We start from the raw sequence: 20,528 nt of genomic DNA on the forward strand, positions 1-20,528 counted from the left end.
GATATGCGCATTTAAAACAATGCACACTACGCGAATTAATCACCTTTGCAAGTCGAAAATCTTTTTTCAAGCAAGCAATATGCAATGAAGTGACTAGTTCTTCTTTGTTCTTGAATGTCATTCCTATGTAAAAACCTGTCTCATCATCTTGAAGATTGTTCAACTGTTTTAACTGAGAACTGCCTCCTATATCAACAATGAGTGTTGGTGTTTGGTACTCCTCCATATCATGTCTAATCTCATCATCTGAAATATTCATGTTCATCCCATTCAATTCATCATTTAACAGATTTTGTTGGTCTTGTTTTACATTTTCATTCTCTATCGATTTTTCAGCAACGTACACCTTTAAAACGAACCTAGTTGCATCACTCAGATAAGCACGTAAACGAAGTTGATTGCTTATCTTAAAAGGTAGGGACCTCTGATTTTCAAATGACTTGTGCATGTAACTGATGACAAGATCATTTGGTTGACAATTTAGTCCACAATAGCTAATGATTGAGTTCACAAAATCATTATACAAAATATCCCTTTGGACGGTCATCAATATTGACTCTGACATGTCACCATCCTTCCAACGCCAAATAAATATATTGTTCTTCTCAATCCATTCACCATAACAATCAACAACTATTGTTATTGATTCTTCCATTAATGGTACCTAAAGGAATCTATTAAAAATATTTAATGATGATTGTATAGTAAAGTTGAGTGGCTATTACAATTAAAAATCATATGCACAATCATTGTACCAACAAGTCAATCATCTATTGCAACAAGTAGGTCATCCGTTGCAGCAGATGATTCACTTGTTGGATACATGTCCAGAACCATAAGCTTATCTAACATGTAAGTCAATTATTATAACAGATGAGTCATCTGTTTCAACCGGTAATTGATCTGTTGCATTATGTAATTAATTTGTTGCAATATATGACCTGTATGTTTGGATAAATTTCTGGTTTTGTCCTAGTTTGGCCTGGTACTGTAACATGTATTCAACGGGTAAGCCATCTGTTGACTGTAATATGTATCCAACAGGTAAGCACTCTGTTGCAACAGATGACTCATCTGGTGCAACAAATGACTCATCGATTGCAATAAATGACTTATTTGTTGGGATAAACTTCTGATTCAGTCCAGCTTGACATGGTACTGTAATATGTATCCAACAGGTAAGCACTCTGTTGCAACAGATGACTCATCTGGTGCAACAAATGACTCATCGATTGCAATAAATGACTTATTTGTTGGGATAAACTTCTGATTCAGTCCAGCTTGACATGGTACTGTAATATGTATCCAACAGGTAATCTATCTGTTGCAACAGATGACTTACCTGTTGGGTACGCGACTGTAATTTTTTAAGAAACACTCAAAATATCAAAATGAAAAATTCGAGTAAAAATCATTAGTTTACTTACAAAAATCACCTATGATGTAATGCCCAATGATATATGAATGAAAATTGGTTTGAAAGCAGCAGTACAATATAAATATCAACTGAAGAAGAAAAAAATGATGAACAACCAGAAGATGATGAACAAGAAGAAGAAGAAGAATGATGATGGAGAAGAAGAATGAAGAAGAAGAGAAGCAACAATGGTCCCCAACAATGGAAGAATACGCAAGAGAGGAAAAGGGAAAAAGTGAACCTTTGGTACCCTTTTTCCCCTCAATTTCTTATTATTGATGGACTAAAGTGTAAAATAAAGAAACTTAGGGATGAAAAATTCAATCCCTTAATTCTTAATTTAAAAATTGTCACCCCTACTCAATACTTAAGACTTGAGTCACCAATCCCTAATTTTGAAACTTTTTTATAACCCTTAATTCATTGTCCCGAGAGACATTTGGGGGAATGACCCGAAAAAGACATACGGCCCACTTAACCCCTACATTTTCAAAGAAATACTAATATTGTACTGTCTCAACTTTTTAGTCTTTTTCTGACCAGTCAACACTGTTCGAGCACTGAAGCCACCTCCGACGACCCCGTTGCCGGTAAACTCCCCTTCCTCCGCCTCCTCACGGCCTTATTCTTACTCACAGCTCTATGTATAGATACATCAATACAACTATTTGTATCTATGTCAGAATGATTATTACGTGTTTGATAAAATGACATACTACTTTTTTGAATCAAGAACTGTTTTTTAATTCTTGCTTTATTTCATTTTTTTCACTTTTCAACATTCTGGGGCTTCAGAACCATAAGGGGTTTCAGTTTTTTAAGTTAGTAGTAGATACAGAGTACTGTTAATAGAAATAAGAAACAGAAAAAGAAAAGATGAAGAGTAGCACTTCACCTAGAGGCGAAGCTAGAAGTTTGAGTTTATCGGTTTTGGCTTCTAGAAAATGTAGTTTACTGATTCTTGATAAGTTATTTATGTATATTGAGTGGATTTTAAAATACAAATATAGGGTTTGAGCTGTAGCTACTTCACACCTATGATTGCTTTGTGTTTTTGTGTGTGTTTATATTGCCAATATCTGATGTTACTAAGCTTCGATTTCTTTACCTACTTGAAAGCTGATGGGAGTATGGGTTTTGAGGAAGTGTCATATATATGATATGATTTTAGTAAAGAGACATTGATGAGTAAGTAGATGTGCATATGAGTACAAGATAGAGAGCATTGTTCTCTACTTAGTCTCTTATAGGACAGCTTTTTGTAACCCTTCAAAATAGGTTTTGTCATACCGTATCTAACCCTCTGCACTTGTTCTGAGGGGGCTTTGCTATAGTACCCTTGTCCGCCTGGTAATGCTAGATCTTCATTTGTGGTGATACATTTGCTGAATGACAATTGATCAAGGGCTCTTCCTGACAGCAGAGCGAGCTCCTTTTATTCATTTGGGATTTTGTGTGCTCTTTGGATTATGGTTGTTGGACGTTAATGCTTAATTTCTATCAATTCAAATAGATTGTCGAAGGAAACAACAAGTGTAAGGTAAAATAGTGTGACTATGAGGGAGCATAATCATGTTCCAGCGGTAACATGTAGCTGCTCTACGAGGCAGAGAAAAATCTTAAAAGCAACAAAATATGCTAAGTTCTCAGGTCCGAATCCCAAGAGAGACAAAAGCACTAGCTGATTTCTTTCCATTTGTCCTAATCTCGGTGGACAGAGTTACTTACTTATTGATGGTGGGAGCTTGGGAGGTATTCTGTGGATTTAGTCAAGGTGTGTGCAAGCTAACCCGGACACCATGGTTATCGAAACAATATATGCATAATTCTACATAGAAAAGTGATATAAGCCAAGGGTTTGCTGCTGTTCGTATTCCCTTCTTTCGTGTTTTATTTGTCAACTCATTCTCTTAGCATGCCAGTGAATATTCTTCTCCCATCTGTCTGGATATTCTTGTGCAATCGAGAAGAAGCATTGAGTATTCCAGAGACCTATTCATGATTAACAGGATGGTGATGGGAGGAGTTGTGTTATATTTTATGCTTTATTACTAACTTGGGTTCTCTATGGTGGAACTTGACATGATGAGTGCAACTAAGCATGATTTTTCAGTGATTCTTAAAAAGTTGATCTGTCTCAGAAGTTAGAGTACCCACCTTCGCAGAAACAAGTGTTTTCTTTGATTTATTTATTTTAGTTCCTAAGGTAAAAAACATCATCGTTCAACATTAACCTATTTTTCATTCCTTAGGAGCTTGATGATCAAAGGCTTCAACAAAATGAATCAACTCTCTAATGGCTTCTCATGTCTGAATTTGGATGTCGCTGATAGCCAGGATGACACAGAAACTGTTGGGGAAACTGAGACAGTAAATGGAAGAGGTAACGGCTGGGTAGCAGAATTTGTTAATATGTGTCTGCATCATACTAAGATTTGTAGATCAATAGGTGTGTTGAAAAAGAATAGTTCAATAATTGAATGGTCAATAGGAAAAGGAGGGAATAATAGTTAATCCCTTGTCCTCAGTATTCATTTAGTACCAGAAACTCAAACATTTAACTATCCCTGCGAGAAAATGACAATTTGTGAACTCTGCAGGTAAAGCCAAGGAAAAAGATGACAACTCAGGAGAGTACGAATTGCCACTTGTATGGATTGACCTTGAGATGACTGGTAATTATTAGTTCATGACTTGTGAAATTGGTTTGGTTCTTAAAGACACATACTGAAGCACATCAATTAACATATTTTGCACATCCTTAATCACTATTTGCATAAAATATAGATATTGCTATTGGTTATCCTGAAAGATAATAATTCTGTTGTCCTAATATATATGGGTTCTGCCAAATTTCATTCAATAATTGTACCAGATTCACCTCTCTTTAGATTCTCTTCTTGGATACCAAGGAATCCTTAGGTCCTTAATCTCTAAACTATCATTGTGTCACTAACAATGGATCTTGGATTATGTTAGGTGGCACATAATACTTGCTTAGTACATAGACTTGGAGGATGAGATTCCCTTGAGTATAGAGTTGCCAATACAATTAAATTGAAAATATGGCCACATCTCAAACGTAAGCTGGAGAATTGTAGGGTCAATCAACTTGATCCAAACATAAGCTGGACACATACATTGTCTTGCTCATCTTACATCCTGATGCACCAAACAATAGCAGCATTGTACATCTCCAAACAATAGCAGCATTGTACATCTCCAAAAATACTCTGAAGATGAAAATTTGGTAGTATAATTTTCTTTTGACATTTCCTTCCTGTGTAGGTTTGGATATTGAAGTTGAAAGGATATTGGAGATTGCTTGTATAATTACTGATGGAAACTTGACCAAATCAATTGAGGTAAAATTGTCTCACCTTTCTAACTTATCCCATATTTCTATTCTAGTTTTGCACTCTGTTAACATCATAATGATTGAATATTACAGTAAAGTTCGAAGTTAGGAGGAGAGATCTAAAGTAATGTATATGGTACTTATAACCATAATGCCAATTGGCTGATAAAAATTCTTTCTCCACTTTGCTGAGTTTGCTCTAGGGTGGTAATATCCTTCTCTGTAATTTACAGAATTTTGTCTACCTTCTCTATCATTAGAATTTTGCTGTGCATGATCACTTGTTCGTCCTATATATCTCTTCAATATTTTCTCATCCTTCTACCAACAGAAATTCATTTTGTGCTTTCAAAAATAGGGTCCTGATTTAGTTATACATCAAACCAAGGAGTGTCTGGACAATATGGGAGAATGGTGTCAGAGCCATCATGCAGCAAGTGGTAAGTGGCTTAATGTGTATGCATGAGGGTATAGGATTGCCTCATGAGAAATACGACTAGCATTTCACTATAGAGTACATTTTGTTGATTCTAATGTTAGTTCAAAGATGAAACTTAATGTGATTTAGGTTTGACTCAGAAGGTGCTCGAGAGTACCATCACTGAAGAAGAAGCTGAGAAGCAGGTATCGTATTCCCTTTAATAAGCCCAAAAAATGTTTTTAAGCTTGTTTGACAAGCTTTTAAGACAGTCCTCGAAGAGTTTCTAATATGCTTCTGTCGTGGACAGTATCCTTTGCTTTCAGACTAAGAGGATCATATGATTTCTTCAAATGAATTTAGATTTAGAATGTTATCACATACCAAGTTTTTAGCTATATGTTTGATATTGTTGCCATGATTGGGCTGCATGACAATTCTGGATTTAAAAGAACCCACAGACATCCACACCTTTCTCGCCCTTTTGCCTAATAAGATGGCATGTGATTCACATACATTCCTCATGTGCCCTGGGTTCTACAAGTTGGCTTCTTGGATTAATATTCCTTTTTCCCTCACATCGTGCAGGTTGTTGAATTTGTCAAGAGAAATATAAGGACGTATACACCACTGCTCGCAGGAAATTCAATCTATACGGATCTTCTTTTTCTGAAGGTATGGTGTGTGTTTGTCTGAATCTATAGATACCATTTTGAGGAACTATTCTACAATAGATGCATGTGGTTTCTATATCTTTTAGGTGGTCGTTCCACTGAACTTCAGGATTATTCTATATTTCTTACTATAGTCAGCCTTTCAACGTTGAGGCATATAACATCACCAGTTATTCACCCTTCTCTTTCTAATTTATTTGTTACAGAAGTTTATGCCAAATTTGGCAAGTTTGTTTTCGCATGTACTTGTTGACGTCAGCAGCGTAAAGGCACTGTGTTTTCGTTGGTATCCAAGAGGTAAAACTACACTGCATTTTTAGGTTTATCTGATCCATCCAATGTATACATCAGTTAGGTTGGGGAGTTTTACATGTTGTGTTTTGCTGGTATTTTGAATTAGACAACAGGAAGGCTCCTAAAAAGCAAAACAAGCACAGAGCTATGGATGACATTAAGGAGAGCATAGCTGAACTTAAATACTTCAAGGAGCACATATTCAAAGCCTCCAAGTCTAAAAAGTGACAGTGAATGAAACTCTGATCTCATGATTATGATTCCTAAGATGTGGTGTTACCTGCCAGTGTAAAGTGATTCTTGGATTTTAGATGTAAAAAGGTCTTTTGTTCTAAATTATGAACTCAGCCATGTTTGACAAACTGATTTTATACTATCACATTATTGGGTATCATATTGAGTTCCAACTTAGAGCTCCACGATTGTGTCCCTATTTGGCATGTTGTTAACTTTAAGCGCACTTGACCTATTATCGGTTTTTCTCATTCATAAAAAACAATTTTGAAATGTTTATTGACTCGTACATTTGTTTGTGTTTTCCTGCTTTGACTCGTATATTATAAAATTGAAGGAATATAATATTTTGAAAATCAATTCAATTACTCCTTATATTTTTATAATATAAATAAAAATATTTTTTTATGAATAAATAATTACCTAAGATATTAATAGTCAAATTTAAATACGAATATAATTCGTATTTTTATCATAGGATTAAACCATTTTTCATTTATCGTATTTTAAAATTTTCATCTTGCTAATTCATTTCTTTTTAACTTCTGCTTTTAATATCCATTTAAACATAAAAATTATTTACTTTTTAAAAATAATCTATTTTTAACTCAATTTTCACTTTTGAAATTGTATTAAAGTACATTCAAACATGAACATCATTTCGAATATTTTTACAAAAATCATTTTGAATATATATAAATTTAATTATATTTGTACTTAGCGAATCAAATTTTCTGACAAAAATGTTTCAGCAAATTTTCTTTTTGCCAATTCGAGAGATATAATTTTGATAAAATTTTCAATTTAGAAGAAAAGTGTTTGAAGTTGAAGAAGAATGATGTTCGAATTTTTATTTTTATTTTTGGATATGATGAGCTTAAAGAATAGTGGACCCCATAATTCACTTTATTTATATTATTTAGTATAATTTTATGGAAAAAATTTCAAAATGTCAATATTTTAGTATTTAATAGGACCCCTTAGCCACACTTTCAATATTTATTTAAAATGTCAATATTTTAGTTTGTTATGTATCTGATTTATGTTTTTATTATTTGTTTTAATTGAAAGAATACAAATATTTATTAACAGAAAGGAGAAATTTAGGGGAGAGAATATTTTTAAAAAGGAACATATCACTTAGAATTCTCATCAGTTACAAATTCAAAAATACACACAAAGCAGCGTCCCCTTGTTGATGAAATTTATCAATATCGATTTTTAAGTTTCCATTGATAATACTCAATCTCTGATGAAGTGAATTCGTTTAAATTATTTTTTTCTGTTTGGGAAGAAGATTTAGAAACGAACAGGTCCAAAGTTTGTTGCCAACCAGATTTGTAGAAGGAATCTGCCATTGGGACTTTGATATAATCGGTGACATACAAATTTAACTGGATATAATTAGTTAATTGTTGGATCTTTAATCTGTTTTCAAAGTGATTATAGAAAGGGTATGAAAAATTTTGATAATTGTAAAACGTATTTAGCTTTCTTGTAAATTGTATGTATTATGAACAAGGTGGGAAAAATTAATTTTGGTGGAGTGTTTTAATTTTAGATTGATTGATACAAAATAAGAATGGATGTAGTTAGTTGAAGATCGTTTTTTTTCTTCTGTGACTGTTGTTTTTGTTTTTTTTTCTCTCCATAAAATGGTATTCATATCCAAAAAGCTATAATAACTATACTGTATTTTTGTAATTGTTTGATTGAAATACAACAAATAATTTTGATAAGGATACAAATATGTTGTCGGTCATATAATACAATTGTAATGAAAGGGATATAATTTTGATCAAAAGAATACAAGTACGATAGCAAAGACATACATTTTGTAACTTGATACAAATAGTACTGTTAACGAATGTAAAACTTAATGATGTGTTAAATATAAAATTCAAGGTATATAATTGTGATGACTAATTAATTTAGAAGAAATACAAAGTTGTATGATTTTAAAATTGAATTTCAAAATAATCAAATACATAGAATACAAACCTCGTTTGTATATTGTTTGGATGAATACAAAATTAAAAAGAACTAGAAACCTTTTTGACATACAAAGTGAAAACTTAAATACAAGACGAGCAAAATGAAATACAAAACTAGTTGATATACAATTATGATGAACTAGAAACCTTTTTGGCATACACTAACGACCCCCAACTTCTTTTAGTTTATTTTCAACCATAACCAGTTGTAATCAGTACTCTACGGAGAGATATAAAATAGAATGCAAGAAATGGAATTCAAAAAATATAGTATACACTAAAATGAATAATATATGTCAATTTTTTTAATGATAAATCAAAACTTCATGAGGTTAAAACAATGACTTTGCATAACAAACTACTACAAAAAGATAAATGTATAGTAGACAAAATAATTTAGAACTAAATAAGATTAGCGAGCCTAAAAATAAACAACTATTGTATTTCAATTGTTTCACTATCCTCGCGAACTATGCGAGACATGTTATGCCTTGGAGGTGCCTCCCTCTCACTAATGGCTCTGACATCTTTCTTCTGTTGGCCATAGTTTCAAAGAAGTGTAGCGTATTTTGACCGTAAAAATATTGCATCGAAGTTGCTGGATATATGACCGAAACATATTTTTTCACAAAACAAGCTATACTGATGCTCAGAAATATGATCAGTCATAATGTCATAATGTAACTTAGAAACTACAATAAATACAAAAAACTTAGGAAATAATAACATGAAACTTGGAAAGAAGATTCATTTAAGTATGAAGGGTCTATGCTTGAAAGAAGAGAATTTGCTCGATTATCATTTTTTTTGTTTGGAGAAACTAGTGTATTTCAATGGTTATACATTCTATTTAACAATTTTTGTTATCATTGTGTTTCATCTAAGAATGGATCCAATCATGTTACATAGAAGAGAGTTGATCCAATAGTAATGCCATTCAAATATATATATTTGTTGACAAGGGAACTTACGGTTACAACCTTTTGATAATTTGTAGAATATTATGATACGAAAATACATTAAATATTTGATTTCAGATATACAAACGAAATTGATATCGGATTTTTTAGATGAAATTGATTTTGGATATATACATGCATATGAAATTTTTATTGTGAAAACATAAATAAAGAAAGACGGACGAGATATATTCGCTATGTATAATGTATTTGGAGGCAAATACAATATATTCAAAGATAACTAGTGGTTGGTGTGATTTACCGGGAAAAAAAATAGCATAAAAACCCTAGACAAGTATCGTATCTCTTCGCCTAATTCAGTTTCAATGGAAATCGGCGCCGGTTATCGAGGAGTGATTTATTTCTGCAATGGATTCGGTGAATACTATAGGATTGATTTAAATTGCTTGCCGGAAAGACTTTCTTCGATTGCCAATTTCACCGCTGAAAAGTCGGTAGGGTGGACCGTTATTGATGAATGCATCTACTGCATCGGAGGAATGAAGGGAGAATACAGCCCATTCACCGTCGGTATGAACTTGAATAAATTTACTCCAACCACAAATTCTAATTCTACCTGGGAACTCATATTACCTCACAGGAATCTTCGCTGGTATAATCCATTTGTGTTTGCCTTCGGTAGGAAGATCTATGTCATCAGCGGCAATAAGCTTATACCGGACTGCAAATGTGAGAGCCCTGATTGGACATATTTGGGTGAATATTACAATCTTGACTCCCAAACATGGACTTACCTGCCCAAACTCACACAACATAGTAGTAATATTGATGAAAGCCTTTCTGCTTTTGGAATCCATGCTGTTATGGATAAAACAACCATAGTCTTTTATATAGTATTCACTGGTCTTTTGCTCCTTTATGATCTCCATGAGGAGAAGTGGATTCACGAGGAGGAATTACATCATCCTAACATGAAATTGGCAGGATCGGATCTGTTCGAACAATGTGCCGGTGGTGAAACTCTATCCTATATTGCCAATAATATCAAGGCGGTTGTGTGTGACTCAACTTTGTATTGGCTCAACAATGACCTGTGCTTATATGGGTATGATTATGTTCAGATGAGATGGTTTCAATCGAATAGTCTTGAAGGAGAATTAACTTGGCAACTTTTTTTGGATCCTAAATACTTAGTTTATATTCCACTTTTGTTTTACCTGGATAATGAAACGTTTGTCGCCATCTGTCGTGTAACTAATGAAGAATTGGGAATGGCAATCATTGGAGTTAAGAGAGAGCCACTCTCTCTAAATGTGTCTTTGAAATTCTCTCGAAATTTTCCTGTTGACACTTCAGCAGGCGACGGGGTCGACCCCTACAGTGGGATGGCTATGTGAGTGCACTTTGTTATTTTATCTTCTTGTTTCTTTTTCCTTAACAGATCACCATGAGTTTCATTTTAATTGTTGGTTATGCCTTAGATTAAGCAATATTTTGTTACCCTGTCCCTTTCATCTAAGGATGGATCAAACCATGTTATGTAGGAGGGAGCTGATCCAATAGTAATGTCATTGAAATAGATGTTTTTTTTTTGTTGTTGACAAGGGAACTCGCAATCACAATCCTGATAATTCCGTCTCACTCTTGTAAAATTGTACTAGGCAAGATCTATACTATGAGTTCTACTAAGAAAGCGTGCAGGAGATTTTGAACCTATGACCCTCATTTGGGATATCATTTGCTCAACAAAGGACCACTCTTGCGGGTTTCATTGTAAAAGTTATAATTTTCTCAAAATTTTGAAAGTCGAATCACCTTTTTGAATAATTTCATGATAATCAAAAGGCACATGTGAGCTGCCTATTAAACTGATTCAGGATGGACCATTATTGATGAATGCATCTATCTGTTGTTATCTTTTGGTGCACCATTGAGAAACAAAAATCTGAAAGATTAACGACAACATACATCATGTATAGATCCAATTTGTAGAGAACCATATTATTTTGTTGGTTCTTTATATTTGGATACTTTTTATAAGGGAAATTTTTCCACTTCAATAATACTTAATATTATTGTATCATCATAACAAAAAAAAGAATCATATATTCTACCTCTTCCCTCTCTTTGCCCTCCTTCTCCAGATTATCAAATTTTCCCATTACATGAAGAACACTATACTTATAACAATCGAACTTATGTAGACCAACATAAAATAGTTGCAAAAATGCAAATGATCCCACCTTTAAGGTATCCAAGCTAAAATATTTTTGGGTCAGCAGGTTACTAACTCAATAACCCCACTTGTTTAAGTATTATAAATATATTACTTGTGATATTTTGGTCAAAATATTTTCCACTTAAATTAAATTAATGTCTGCGTTTATAAACGTCACAAGCTTGACACAAAACGGGTCAGACATACAGGGTGTGTTTGATGCAAGAGAAAACTATTCTTGTTTTTTTGTTTTTTTTTCAGAACACGTTATTCAAAAAATCTTTTTGGGCCAGCAACTTGTTAACTCAATTTAAAGTGTGCGATTTATTTTGGAACAGTCTAAAAAGAATAGTATAAATGTAACTTAAATATTATAAATGTAATAGCTGTGATAATATTTCAATCGCAATTTTTTAAAATAAAATTAATACCTACCTTTATAAACCTCATAAAACGAGAGACACATATTAATATCATTTCATGACAACGAAATTAATAAAAACACATCAAACATCATTCATGCAAACCACGTTGTGGGAAAATATAACCATATCTTCTTCTTTTTTGGCAATTTTCTTCCAAAATCTTCATTTCTTTTCTTGATAATCAATCATTTCATAATCACTCCCCCAATTTATTGTGGGTGTGATTCGTTTTTCTCTGTTTCATTTCATTAATATATAATTAATTATCATATTTGTCTTTCATGAAATAATTTACCAGAACTTAAACCGGAGAAAAAATAATATATGGATGGAGGTGGAGAGGATGAAGGTTCATTGGAATTTACACCAACATGGGTGGTTGCTGCTGTATGCACCGTCATTGTTTCAATTTCTCTAGCTGTTGAACGTCTCATCCATTATGCTGGGAAGGTATATTTTTATTCTATTCTAAAAAAAATTAACAATTTTTCGGTTATTATAATTATTTGTCATATGAATGTGCAATATGGTTATATAAAAGATTTTTGCAAAAATGCTGGGTAAGGTTTGTACTTGTGGTCTAGTCCTTTCTTGGACCATGTGCATAGCTGAAGCTTAGTGCACAGGTGTTTTTTTCTTAAAAGAGTTTATTGCATTTTATTGTCATGTTTGAATCTCTCTATTGTTAAGAAATCAACATATATATATATATATATATATAACGATAACAATAATAAAAACAGGATCTTTATGAAACATAATGTCTTTGTTTTCTCTCTTTTCTTTGCAGTTAATTTGAATTTCAACATTTGGCTAAGATTCCATCTTTTTATTTTTCATTTTCTATTTCTCCATGTTATGAAACGGTTTACAAGTGGAATGGTATAAGGAATATATTAATATAGCGGATCCGAACTTGTTTAGGCTTTGAAATGTGATTGTTATTATTGGTCGTTGGTTTGCTCAAGTTCCATTTTTTTGTGATATATGCAACTAATACATAGCTTAGCAACATAGAGTGAAAGGTGGTCAGTTAAACATATATCTATCAGAAAATTATACTTTACTAATTAGGTATATAGGTCAAAATTATTTTCATACATATGTATTGAACCTTGAACACTCTTAACGAAATCTCTGGCTTTGCTACTGGTGCAGCGTCTGAAGAGGAAGAAACAAAAGCATCTCTATGAAGCCCTACAGAAAGTTAAAGAAGGTTAGAAAATATACAACATTGATCAATTAAGGTTACATTTATATATGAACTATTTTGTGAATGTGTATTATGTGCAGAGTTGATGCTGTTGGGGTTTATTTCCCTGCTGTTAACGGTATTTCAAAGTCGCATTGTCGAAATTTGTGTGCCTCCTCGTGTTGTAACACACTTACTTCCCTGCGCGTTACCGTTGGAGCATACTTCATTTTCATCTCCAACTCCATCTCCACCTCCGACTCATGAAGAGCCTCATGTTAACAATCAGACGGTTCACTATCATGCTGGTCCTCACCATCAACGACATTTGCTTGCCGAAGAAACAATGACTGCTGAGGGTTACTGCCATCATAAAGTACTTAAGTCATTGCTCTTAACTTCCAGCTATATACTTTGCTTTGGCGATGTTCTGTTATATCTGTTTCTTGTTAGTTTGCAAGTTACGAGTTTGGCAGAATCCAGTAACTTTGGCTCACCCCCTGTATTTGTGTTAAAAGTGAATTTTTTCCTTTTATATTAGACAATATAACTTCAAACATTGGTGTTTATGTGCTATTCTTGTGTTTAATTCTTATATAATACTTTTCGTTGTTTTTTCAGAATAAGGTTCCGTTACTATCTCTTGAGGCGTTGCATCATCTTCATGTTTTTATATTTGTCCTAGCTATTGTGCATGTGACATTCTCTGTTCTGACTATTGTATTTGGAGGAGCAAAGGTCAGTTACTAAGCTTTTCTGCTTAAGTTTCTTTTACTTTGTCCTTCGGGCTGATTGATTATTTGTGAACTTTTTAATAATGGCCTAGATACGTCAATGGAAGCAATGGGAGGATGCAATCGTAAAAGATGATTATGAATCCGAACATGGTATGACTAAAGAGGAAAGGAATTAAGTAAATGGTTGAAATGTAAAGCTACTAGTAATATTGATGTTCCATTTTGCAGCTCATCTGAAACCAACAGTTACTCATGTCTATGAACATGATTTCATCAGGAATCGATTTCAGGGTATGGGTAGACAATCAGCCATTTTGGGTTGGGTGGTAAGCACTTCCCCTCCCCATTCTCCGCGAAAAATATGGCATCTTTGTATTTCCACATGTGCCAAAAAAAAGCTTCTATTGTGTGATTGTTTTGACATATGTTCTCAAATGACTCGCGATAGACTCATATGATCATTTCTTCTCCGATTCGTATTAGTATTAATTAACTAACTTACTGTGTTTTGGTGAAAATTTGCAGCATTCTTTCTTCAAGCAATTTTATGCTTCTGTCAACGAATCAGACTACAGAGCGCTTCGTTTGGGATTCATTATGGTAACTATGTTCATTTGCCATAGTTGTTAGATAGAGACTGGCTTCTTGTTTCACAATGTAGTGATTTTTACTTGGCTTATACATAATATTAGTAAAAGCATATTCCTTGTGTAGACACATTGCAGGGGAAATCCAAGATTCAATTTTCACAGGTACATGATACGTGCACTGGAAGACGATTTTAGGACAGTTGTTGGTATCAGGCAAGTGATATGATGATGCTAAAGCTCTTAAACATTTTCTGAGAATGTTGTTTCTCCCTGCTGGTTCTTCAAATTAACTTGTCGCTCTTTTGCTTTTGTTTGTTTTGCAGTTGGTATCTCTGGATATTCGTAATCCTCTTCTTGTTGCTTAATATTAACGGTATATCCCAGCTCAAACTTGAAATAGCTAGACTTGTTCACCTTGCCACACTGCTACGATTTCTACTTAAATCAACATCCTACTAAAATGCTATTGTGCTTCGTGCTTTCGTTTATTGTGATGGGAAGGCTGATACATCATTATGCTTGTGCAGGTTGGCATACATATTTCTGGATTGCTTTCTTTCCTTTTATTGTGAGTAACCCTATCATAAATTTCACTTATGTAGTTTCCATTGTTTCAGTCTCCAAATCTGTAAACTAACATTCTGGAAACGATCACTTGTAGTGATAGCTGTCAATTTAGGCTTTTTTTTCGTTCTTCATTTTCGTGTGTTTATTTCAGCTTCTGCTTGCTGTGGGAACAAAGTTGGAGCATGTGATTCTACAGTTGGCTCATGAAATTGCTGAGAAACATGTAGCCATAGAAGGTGAATTGGTTGTAACACCATCTGATAATCACTTTTGGTTCGATAACCCTCAAATCATCCTCTTCTTGATACATTTTATTCTCTTCCAAAATGCTTTTGAAATAGCATTTTTCTTCTGGATTTTGGTAAGTTACTAATCAAGTAACACCATTCCAATTCAGTGTTCAATACAATTTTTCAATGCTCCTTTCCTAATTTCATGTTTTTTTCTATCTTTTTATAGTTCCAATATGGCTTTCACTCCTGCATTATGGGAAAATATGTCTTTGTGATTCCTCGGCTTGTCATAGGGTAGAGTTCACTACTCCTTCCTCTATTTGTATCCTTATATATACAGTGTGATTTTTCAACGAAAGGAATTCAAATGAACCAACCCCCTTATTGCATTTCTTGACCCTTAACGTTCATATATGAAGGTGGTTTTCATCTTTTCCAGGGTAATCATTCAAGTTTTATGCAGCTATAGCACACTGCCACTTTATGCTCTAGTTACACAGGTGAGTTTTTACTCGAACCAATCGATGAAACTTAAACCTGAATGTCCTTCTCCTAATATTGTTTTTACATGAAATTATAGATGGGGAGTCATTATAAGAAATCGATGTTCGATAATCATGTTCAAGCTTGTCTTATGGAATGGGCTGAGAAGGTGAAAAAGAAAAAGGGACATAAGTATGGTAGAGATAGTTCTACCCGTTCAAATGAAGGTTCAGTTCTTGGATCACCAATGTCTATAAATGACCACAAAGATCTCCCTCAAAATGGGGTTTAGCTAACACTTTGATCCATGTCATTTGGACAATATTTTGTAAAAGCTAGGTATGATCAAATATACCAGTTACTGAATATATATGTATATGATAAAGAGTGCCAAAAAGCTATAGATTTTTACTGTGCAAGATGAAATGAAATGGAGAATCATGGTTGGTGGAATTCAAAACGTCGACCTCTACTTGTTTGGGATTGAGGCATAGTTATAATATATATATATATATATATATATATCTTAGGCTATTGCTGAGGTGAAGGGGGATTTGTATATGTATTCCCTTGACAGTTTAATGTAAAATTAACTGGATATATTAAGTTTCACTTGATATCAGTAAAATGTACCATTTGTCCACAATTTGCCAACTTTGGATTGTATTTCTAAATGCTGTTTTCGCAGTTGGAGAGGGTTCTTCCCTCTCTATGTTATTAGTGCAGCATACGCCTATGAGCGTGACCTAACTTCAATGAAGTGAGCAAAAATCATAGAAGACCAGAGCTCAAAATTCTATCATAGACTAAAAAAAAAACAGTAGACAATTACTTGCTGTCTGCCTAAACTTGATGGGCAAAGTTATTGGATGCTTGTTCTAGTGCTAATGGGAGATGATACATAGCTGGTGAAATAGTCAAAAGTTCACACAAGCTAGCCCCAACACCACCATAACTTTTTTTTAGAAAGTGTAAATAACATAAAAACAGAAAAATTGTGGAAAGGTACAGAATTACAATTTTTAAATGATGCACAAGTAGAGTTTTTTCCAACAGGTTAAATACGTAGTGTTATTCAGGATTGATGATGGCTGATAACAGGTATCTAACATTGCATTGCAAATAATTCTGAAACTCCTAACTTAGTTTTTGACCACTTGATGGGTAGCATTTAGGCATCGAAATTGACATGTGTATTGAGCATAGCCATCTGAAGTTTGCTTAGAAAATCCTTCTGGCCAGTAGAAGATTCAGCTCCTGCTTGTGACATCAACTGGAAACAAAAGATAAATGTTCAGTATTTATCGAAAGTTGACTCTGGGAAGGGAAGGGGGGAGAGAATAAGCAGACCGCCTCTTACTTGATGTGGAAGCATAGGATGCCCCCAAGGTGATCTTTTTGTGTACATTACAGGCCTTTCTGGGCAAATAGAACGACAGCCAAATTAGTTGGGATCAGAAGAGTACAACAATAATACTTCAATCACAAGCAAGTTGCAACTATATGAACCCTTACTGTTCATTTTTGCTCTATTTAAGCTCATCTTAATCCAATATTACACATACAACAACATACCCAGTGTGATCCCACAAGTGGGGTCTGGGGAGGGTAGGATATACAAAGACCTTACCCCTACCTTTGTAGGACAATCCAATATTATATATGATTAAAAAAATTTAAAAAAACATGTAGATGTGTCTTTTGTTATTTTATTTGAAAACATAGTCCATTACAAATAGAAGTGAGATTTATTTATGCTCAATGTCTCCTAGGAATTCTTTCTGACCTACGCCGCACAGTCATCAAAGCTTAGTTAGTAATATACGACTAAGCTAAAGACAATGAACGCATTAAACAGATGATAACAAATTCAATACTTTCTGCACTCCTTTTTAACACCGAGAACTACAATGCAGTTTTCATCCATACAATCAAAGCCAGATTCGCAGAAGAATGTGCTGACTTACTCAATGATACAAAGAAATAACCCAAATCAAAGTGGTAGAATGATATCAGTAGGTTTCCTACAATTCCATTTTGTTGCTCTAAGCCTATTTTAGACTCAAGGACGTCGACAATTGGTATTACCATATAACGATGATAAAGGCTAAAATCCAGGCAAGCCATTCAAACTTGGCATTACTACCCAGTCAGAATGAAGCTAGTACACATAAGAACTCAATCCCAGAAAGGATACTCGAAGCATACTTAGAAGTTTTTAACATTTTTTCTTTTTGGGATGAATGAGGGTCAATTTTATTACTTTTATTAGAAGTGTGAGCATTTAGGTCTCAGGATAACCAGGAGGTGGATGATATGATACAAAACAAAAACTCAGACACATTCCAGGCTTAGAACTGTTCAACATACCATCCAAAAGAATATATGATGTTACCTTCAAAAGAAGCACCAGAATAGATGAATGATGCAGTGAATATATATGTTCACAAAATATACATTTCCAACACAAATTGAAATGTGAAACGTGGCAAAAAAGTATCCCAAACAACTTCTCTACATAGCAATTCAAGTAAGAAATCAGAGCAATTGATTAGTAGAGAGGCACCCTTTAACTTACCACGAGAATCTTCTGATAAATTATTGTGAGCATTCAGAGCAGCCGCCCAGCCTATAGAAAAAAAAAAGATGAAGCTTCATCATCATTCTCACTTGTGACATTTTGATCATAGTAACTAGAGGCATCATACAATGTTAATGCAAAAGACTGGAAGCAGGTAACCTAATTATTATCATAATATGGGAGAACTGTAAAGGATATGGAAGGTATGACAATGTAATTGAGATAGAAGTGATTAAATAGATAACGGAATTGATAATATTAGGAGCTCATGATTTGATTAAAAAAACATACGGTCATTCAGTAGCTGAAAAGCTTCGCTTGTACAACATCCTTGTAGCGGTATTAACTTTGTTGGAGGATACTCATTCACTCGATTGACACCAGCATCAGATACAGACTTAGCTGCACTCATTTGGTTCTTCTCTCCATCACTAGCATAGCTGCTAGCTCTTTCAAGTCGATCTGTAAACTAAACCATTAGAGAAAGGTCGATCTAGATTCCTAGTATAGAAGACTAAATCCAGCCAAAAATCCGTAGGCAAAGAACACAAGTTATCTATTTCTTCGAAACATACCTCACATAAAACTAGTCGACCAGTTGAGAGTATCACACACTTCAAAGATTTTATTCTATGTCAATAGGTCAACTCAGATTCTAGGAAGTATTTACCCTCCCCTGTGTTTTCTCAGGGGTTGGACATTGGCTTAGTTTGTAGTTATCTACCATGTATAACCTTAAAGAAGGGTCAATTCTACTAGTTGATCACAGCTAAAGACACGTGATACCAGAGTGTCCCTAGAGAAAAACTTATAAAATCCAATAGAAGGCGTCCGTAGCAAAACCGAAAAAAGAAAACTGCTTCATTTTCTAAAAATTAACAGTTGTACTGAGATGCATACTTTGTTGATGCTACAATAATAATAAGAGCCACATATTTGGAGTTACATTGAAGTGATCAACTTTATAACACTAGCTTAAAAGATCAAAAGGATAGCTTCCACTGATTGGCAGCTAGTACGGAAACAATCTTACAACTCTCATTCCCAACTAGAGTTAGCTCATCTCACGGAAATTCAACTTTCATCGCAGCTTCCAGACTTCCCACTTTCAAATTTGGAGCAATCGACACAGGCAAGATCTGATGTATGATACTTACACAATCAGATTTTAGTATGTATGATCACGGATCACCATTTAATTACACAATCAGATTTTATTAGCTTACTTGTGTTTATCATTTAAGTGAGATTAGCCTTGGTGATAACAGTACATTCCTTGCAAATCTAAGGTATTAAGCTTAACATAATCTCAATTAATTAACATAGTCTAGCTTTATCAAAACTAGTTACCTCCTCCAGATTTTCGCCTGCCGAGTGAACGATTCCTGATACAAAGGACAATATCACATTAAATCAATTCAATAAAACACATCCAAACTCAGCAATTCAATGAAATATGTCCAGATTTAGAAAGAGCGATTCGTATGATAAGATTATTCTGATACCGCTGATTGGGAGGCGCATAACGCTTGACGGTTACGGTGTTGTCGGTGGCTGATGAGTCTGCAGACGGATGTTCCGGCATCTTATCTCCGCTTGGTATTCAACAAGAGCCACGCACCGCCGCCACTTATTTCCTGTGAACTTCCGGCGATATTTCTCAGCTACGCATCAGAGAACGTGTGATGAGTCCATGCTGAGGGTTTTGATTGAATGATTGTGATATTTTGCTTTGGTTTTTAAGAATGGAAGTCACGCGCTTCAGGTAGAGTGAACATACTCTTCAATTTCAACTTTCATCCCCCAACTTTTCAAGAATTTTCAAGGAGAACCCGTCAAGTTTTATTATTTCTCTTTGCAGGACCTTAATCAAATGAATTGAAGCTTTTAACTTGTGTTCTCCTAATAGGCAGACGTAAATCATCGAAAAAATTTATTTGAATTCGTTTTTATTCGAATCATAATAAACTTATTCATGTTTGATCCTTGTTTGAGAAGAAAAATTAATGCAAGATGTAAAGCAGAAATTTGATGTTCGTCAATTATTGTAGGAATAATTTTCAAACTTTTACCTAATTTTGGCTAAAACATTGAACAAAATTTCATGGAAAAGGAATTTTACTTCCCATAAGCAGCATGTGGCATTAAGTATAAAGCAAACGAGAGTCCAAAATCAGTGACAAACTCAACTGC

General features: G+C 34.1%; 3 protein-coding genes across 3 annotated transcripts; 2 read left to right on the forward strand and 1 right to left on the reverse strand.

Moving 5' to 3' along the window:
• Positions 1-1,903: 1,903 nt before the first annotated feature.
• LOC102587584 (oligoribonuclease) lies at positions 1,904-6,580 on the forward strand. Its single transcript, XM_006366739.2, has 9 exons — positions 1,904-2,007; positions 3,670-3,800; positions 4,018-4,092; positions 4,706-4,782; positions 5,134-5,215; positions 5,344-5,399; positions 5,782-5,868; positions 6,074-6,164; positions 6,268-6,580. Exons 2-9 carry the CDS (start codon positions 3,677-3,679, stop codon positions 6,387-6,389), a joined length of 714 nt encoding a protein of 237 aa, XP_006366801.1. The 5' UTR covers positions 1,904-2,007; positions 3,670-3,676; the 3' UTR covers positions 6,390-6,580.
• Positions 6,581-12,234: 5,654 nt separating this feature from the next.
• On the forward strand, positions 12,235-18,326 carry LOC102588232 (MLO-like protein 1). The gene is made up of 15 exons (XM_006366741.2): positions 12,235-12,402; positions 13,111-13,168; positions 13,246-13,520; positions 13,766-13,882; positions 13,971-14,031; positions 14,110-14,207; positions 14,407-14,481; positions 14,596-14,684; positions 14,795-14,844; positions 14,999-15,039; positions 15,190-15,399; positions 15,498-15,565; positions 15,711-15,771; positions 15,852-16,040; positions 17,632-18,326. Exons 1-15 carry the CDS (start codon positions 12,277-12,279, stop codon positions 17,812-17,814), a joined length of 1,701 nt encoding a protein of 566 aa, XP_006366803.2. The 5' UTR covers positions 12,235-12,276; the 3' UTR covers positions 17,815-18,326.
• On the reverse strand, positions 18,106-19,920 carry LOC102587907 (uncharacterized). Its single transcript, XM_015305075.1, has 5 exons — positions 19,841-19,920; positions 19,686-19,720; positions 18,627-18,797; positions 18,333-18,383; positions 18,106-18,149 (listed from the first exon to the last, which is right to left on the reverse strand). The coding sequence occupies exons 1-5, from the start codon at positions 19,918-19,920 to the stop codon at positions 18,106-18,108; spliced, it is 381 nt and encodes a 126-aa protein (XP_015160561.1).
• Positions 19,921-20,528: the final 608 nt, after the last annotated feature.

Source organism: Solanum tuberosum, unplaced genomic scaffold (assembly GCF_000226075.1).
Source record: "Solanum tuberosum cultivar DM 1-3 516 R44 unplaced genomic scaffold, SolTub_3.0 scf00686, whole genome shotgun sequence".
Taxonomy (NCBI): Eukaryota; Viridiplantae; Streptophyta; class Magnoliopsida; order Solanales; family Solanaceae; genus Solanum; species Solanum tuberosum.

Coding starts and splice junctions, on each gene's coding strand:
- LOC102587584 (XM_006366739.2), top strand. CDS start 3,677: ATGATCAAAGGCTTCAACAAAATGAATCAACTCTCTAATGGCTTCTCA. Junction 4,783..5,133: donor ACTTGACCAAATCAATTGAG/GTAAAATTGTCT, acceptor TTTCAAAAATAG/GGTCCTGATTTAGTTATACA. Junction 5,400..5,781: donor AAGAAGAAGCTGAGAAGCAG/GTATCGTATTCC, acceptor CACATCGTGCAG/GTTGTTGAATTTGTCAAGAG.
- LOC102588232 (XM_006366741.2), top strand. CDS start 12,277: ATGGATGGAGGTGGAGAGGATGAAGGTTCATTGGAATTTACACCAACA. Junction 15,040..15,189: donor TTGCTTTCTTTCCTTTTATT/GTGAGTAACCCT, acceptor TGTTTATTTCAG/CTTCTGCTTGCTGTGGGAAC. Junction 15,772..15,851: donor TTTATGCTCTAGTTACACAG/GTGAGTTTTTAC, acceptor ATGAAATTATAG/ATGGGGAGTCATTATAAGAA.
- LOC102587907 (XM_015305075.1), bottom strand. CDS start 19,920: ATGCCGGAACATCCGTCTGCAGACTCATCAGCCACCGACAACACCGTA. Junction 19,721..19,840: donor TATGCGCCTCCCAATCAGCG/GTATCAGAATAA, acceptor CCTTTGTATCAG/GAATCGTTCACTCGGCAGGC. Junction 18,384..18,626: donor TTTTCAGCTACTGAATGACC/GTATGTTTTTTT, acceptor TTTTTTCTATAG/GCTGGGCGGCTGCTCTGAAT.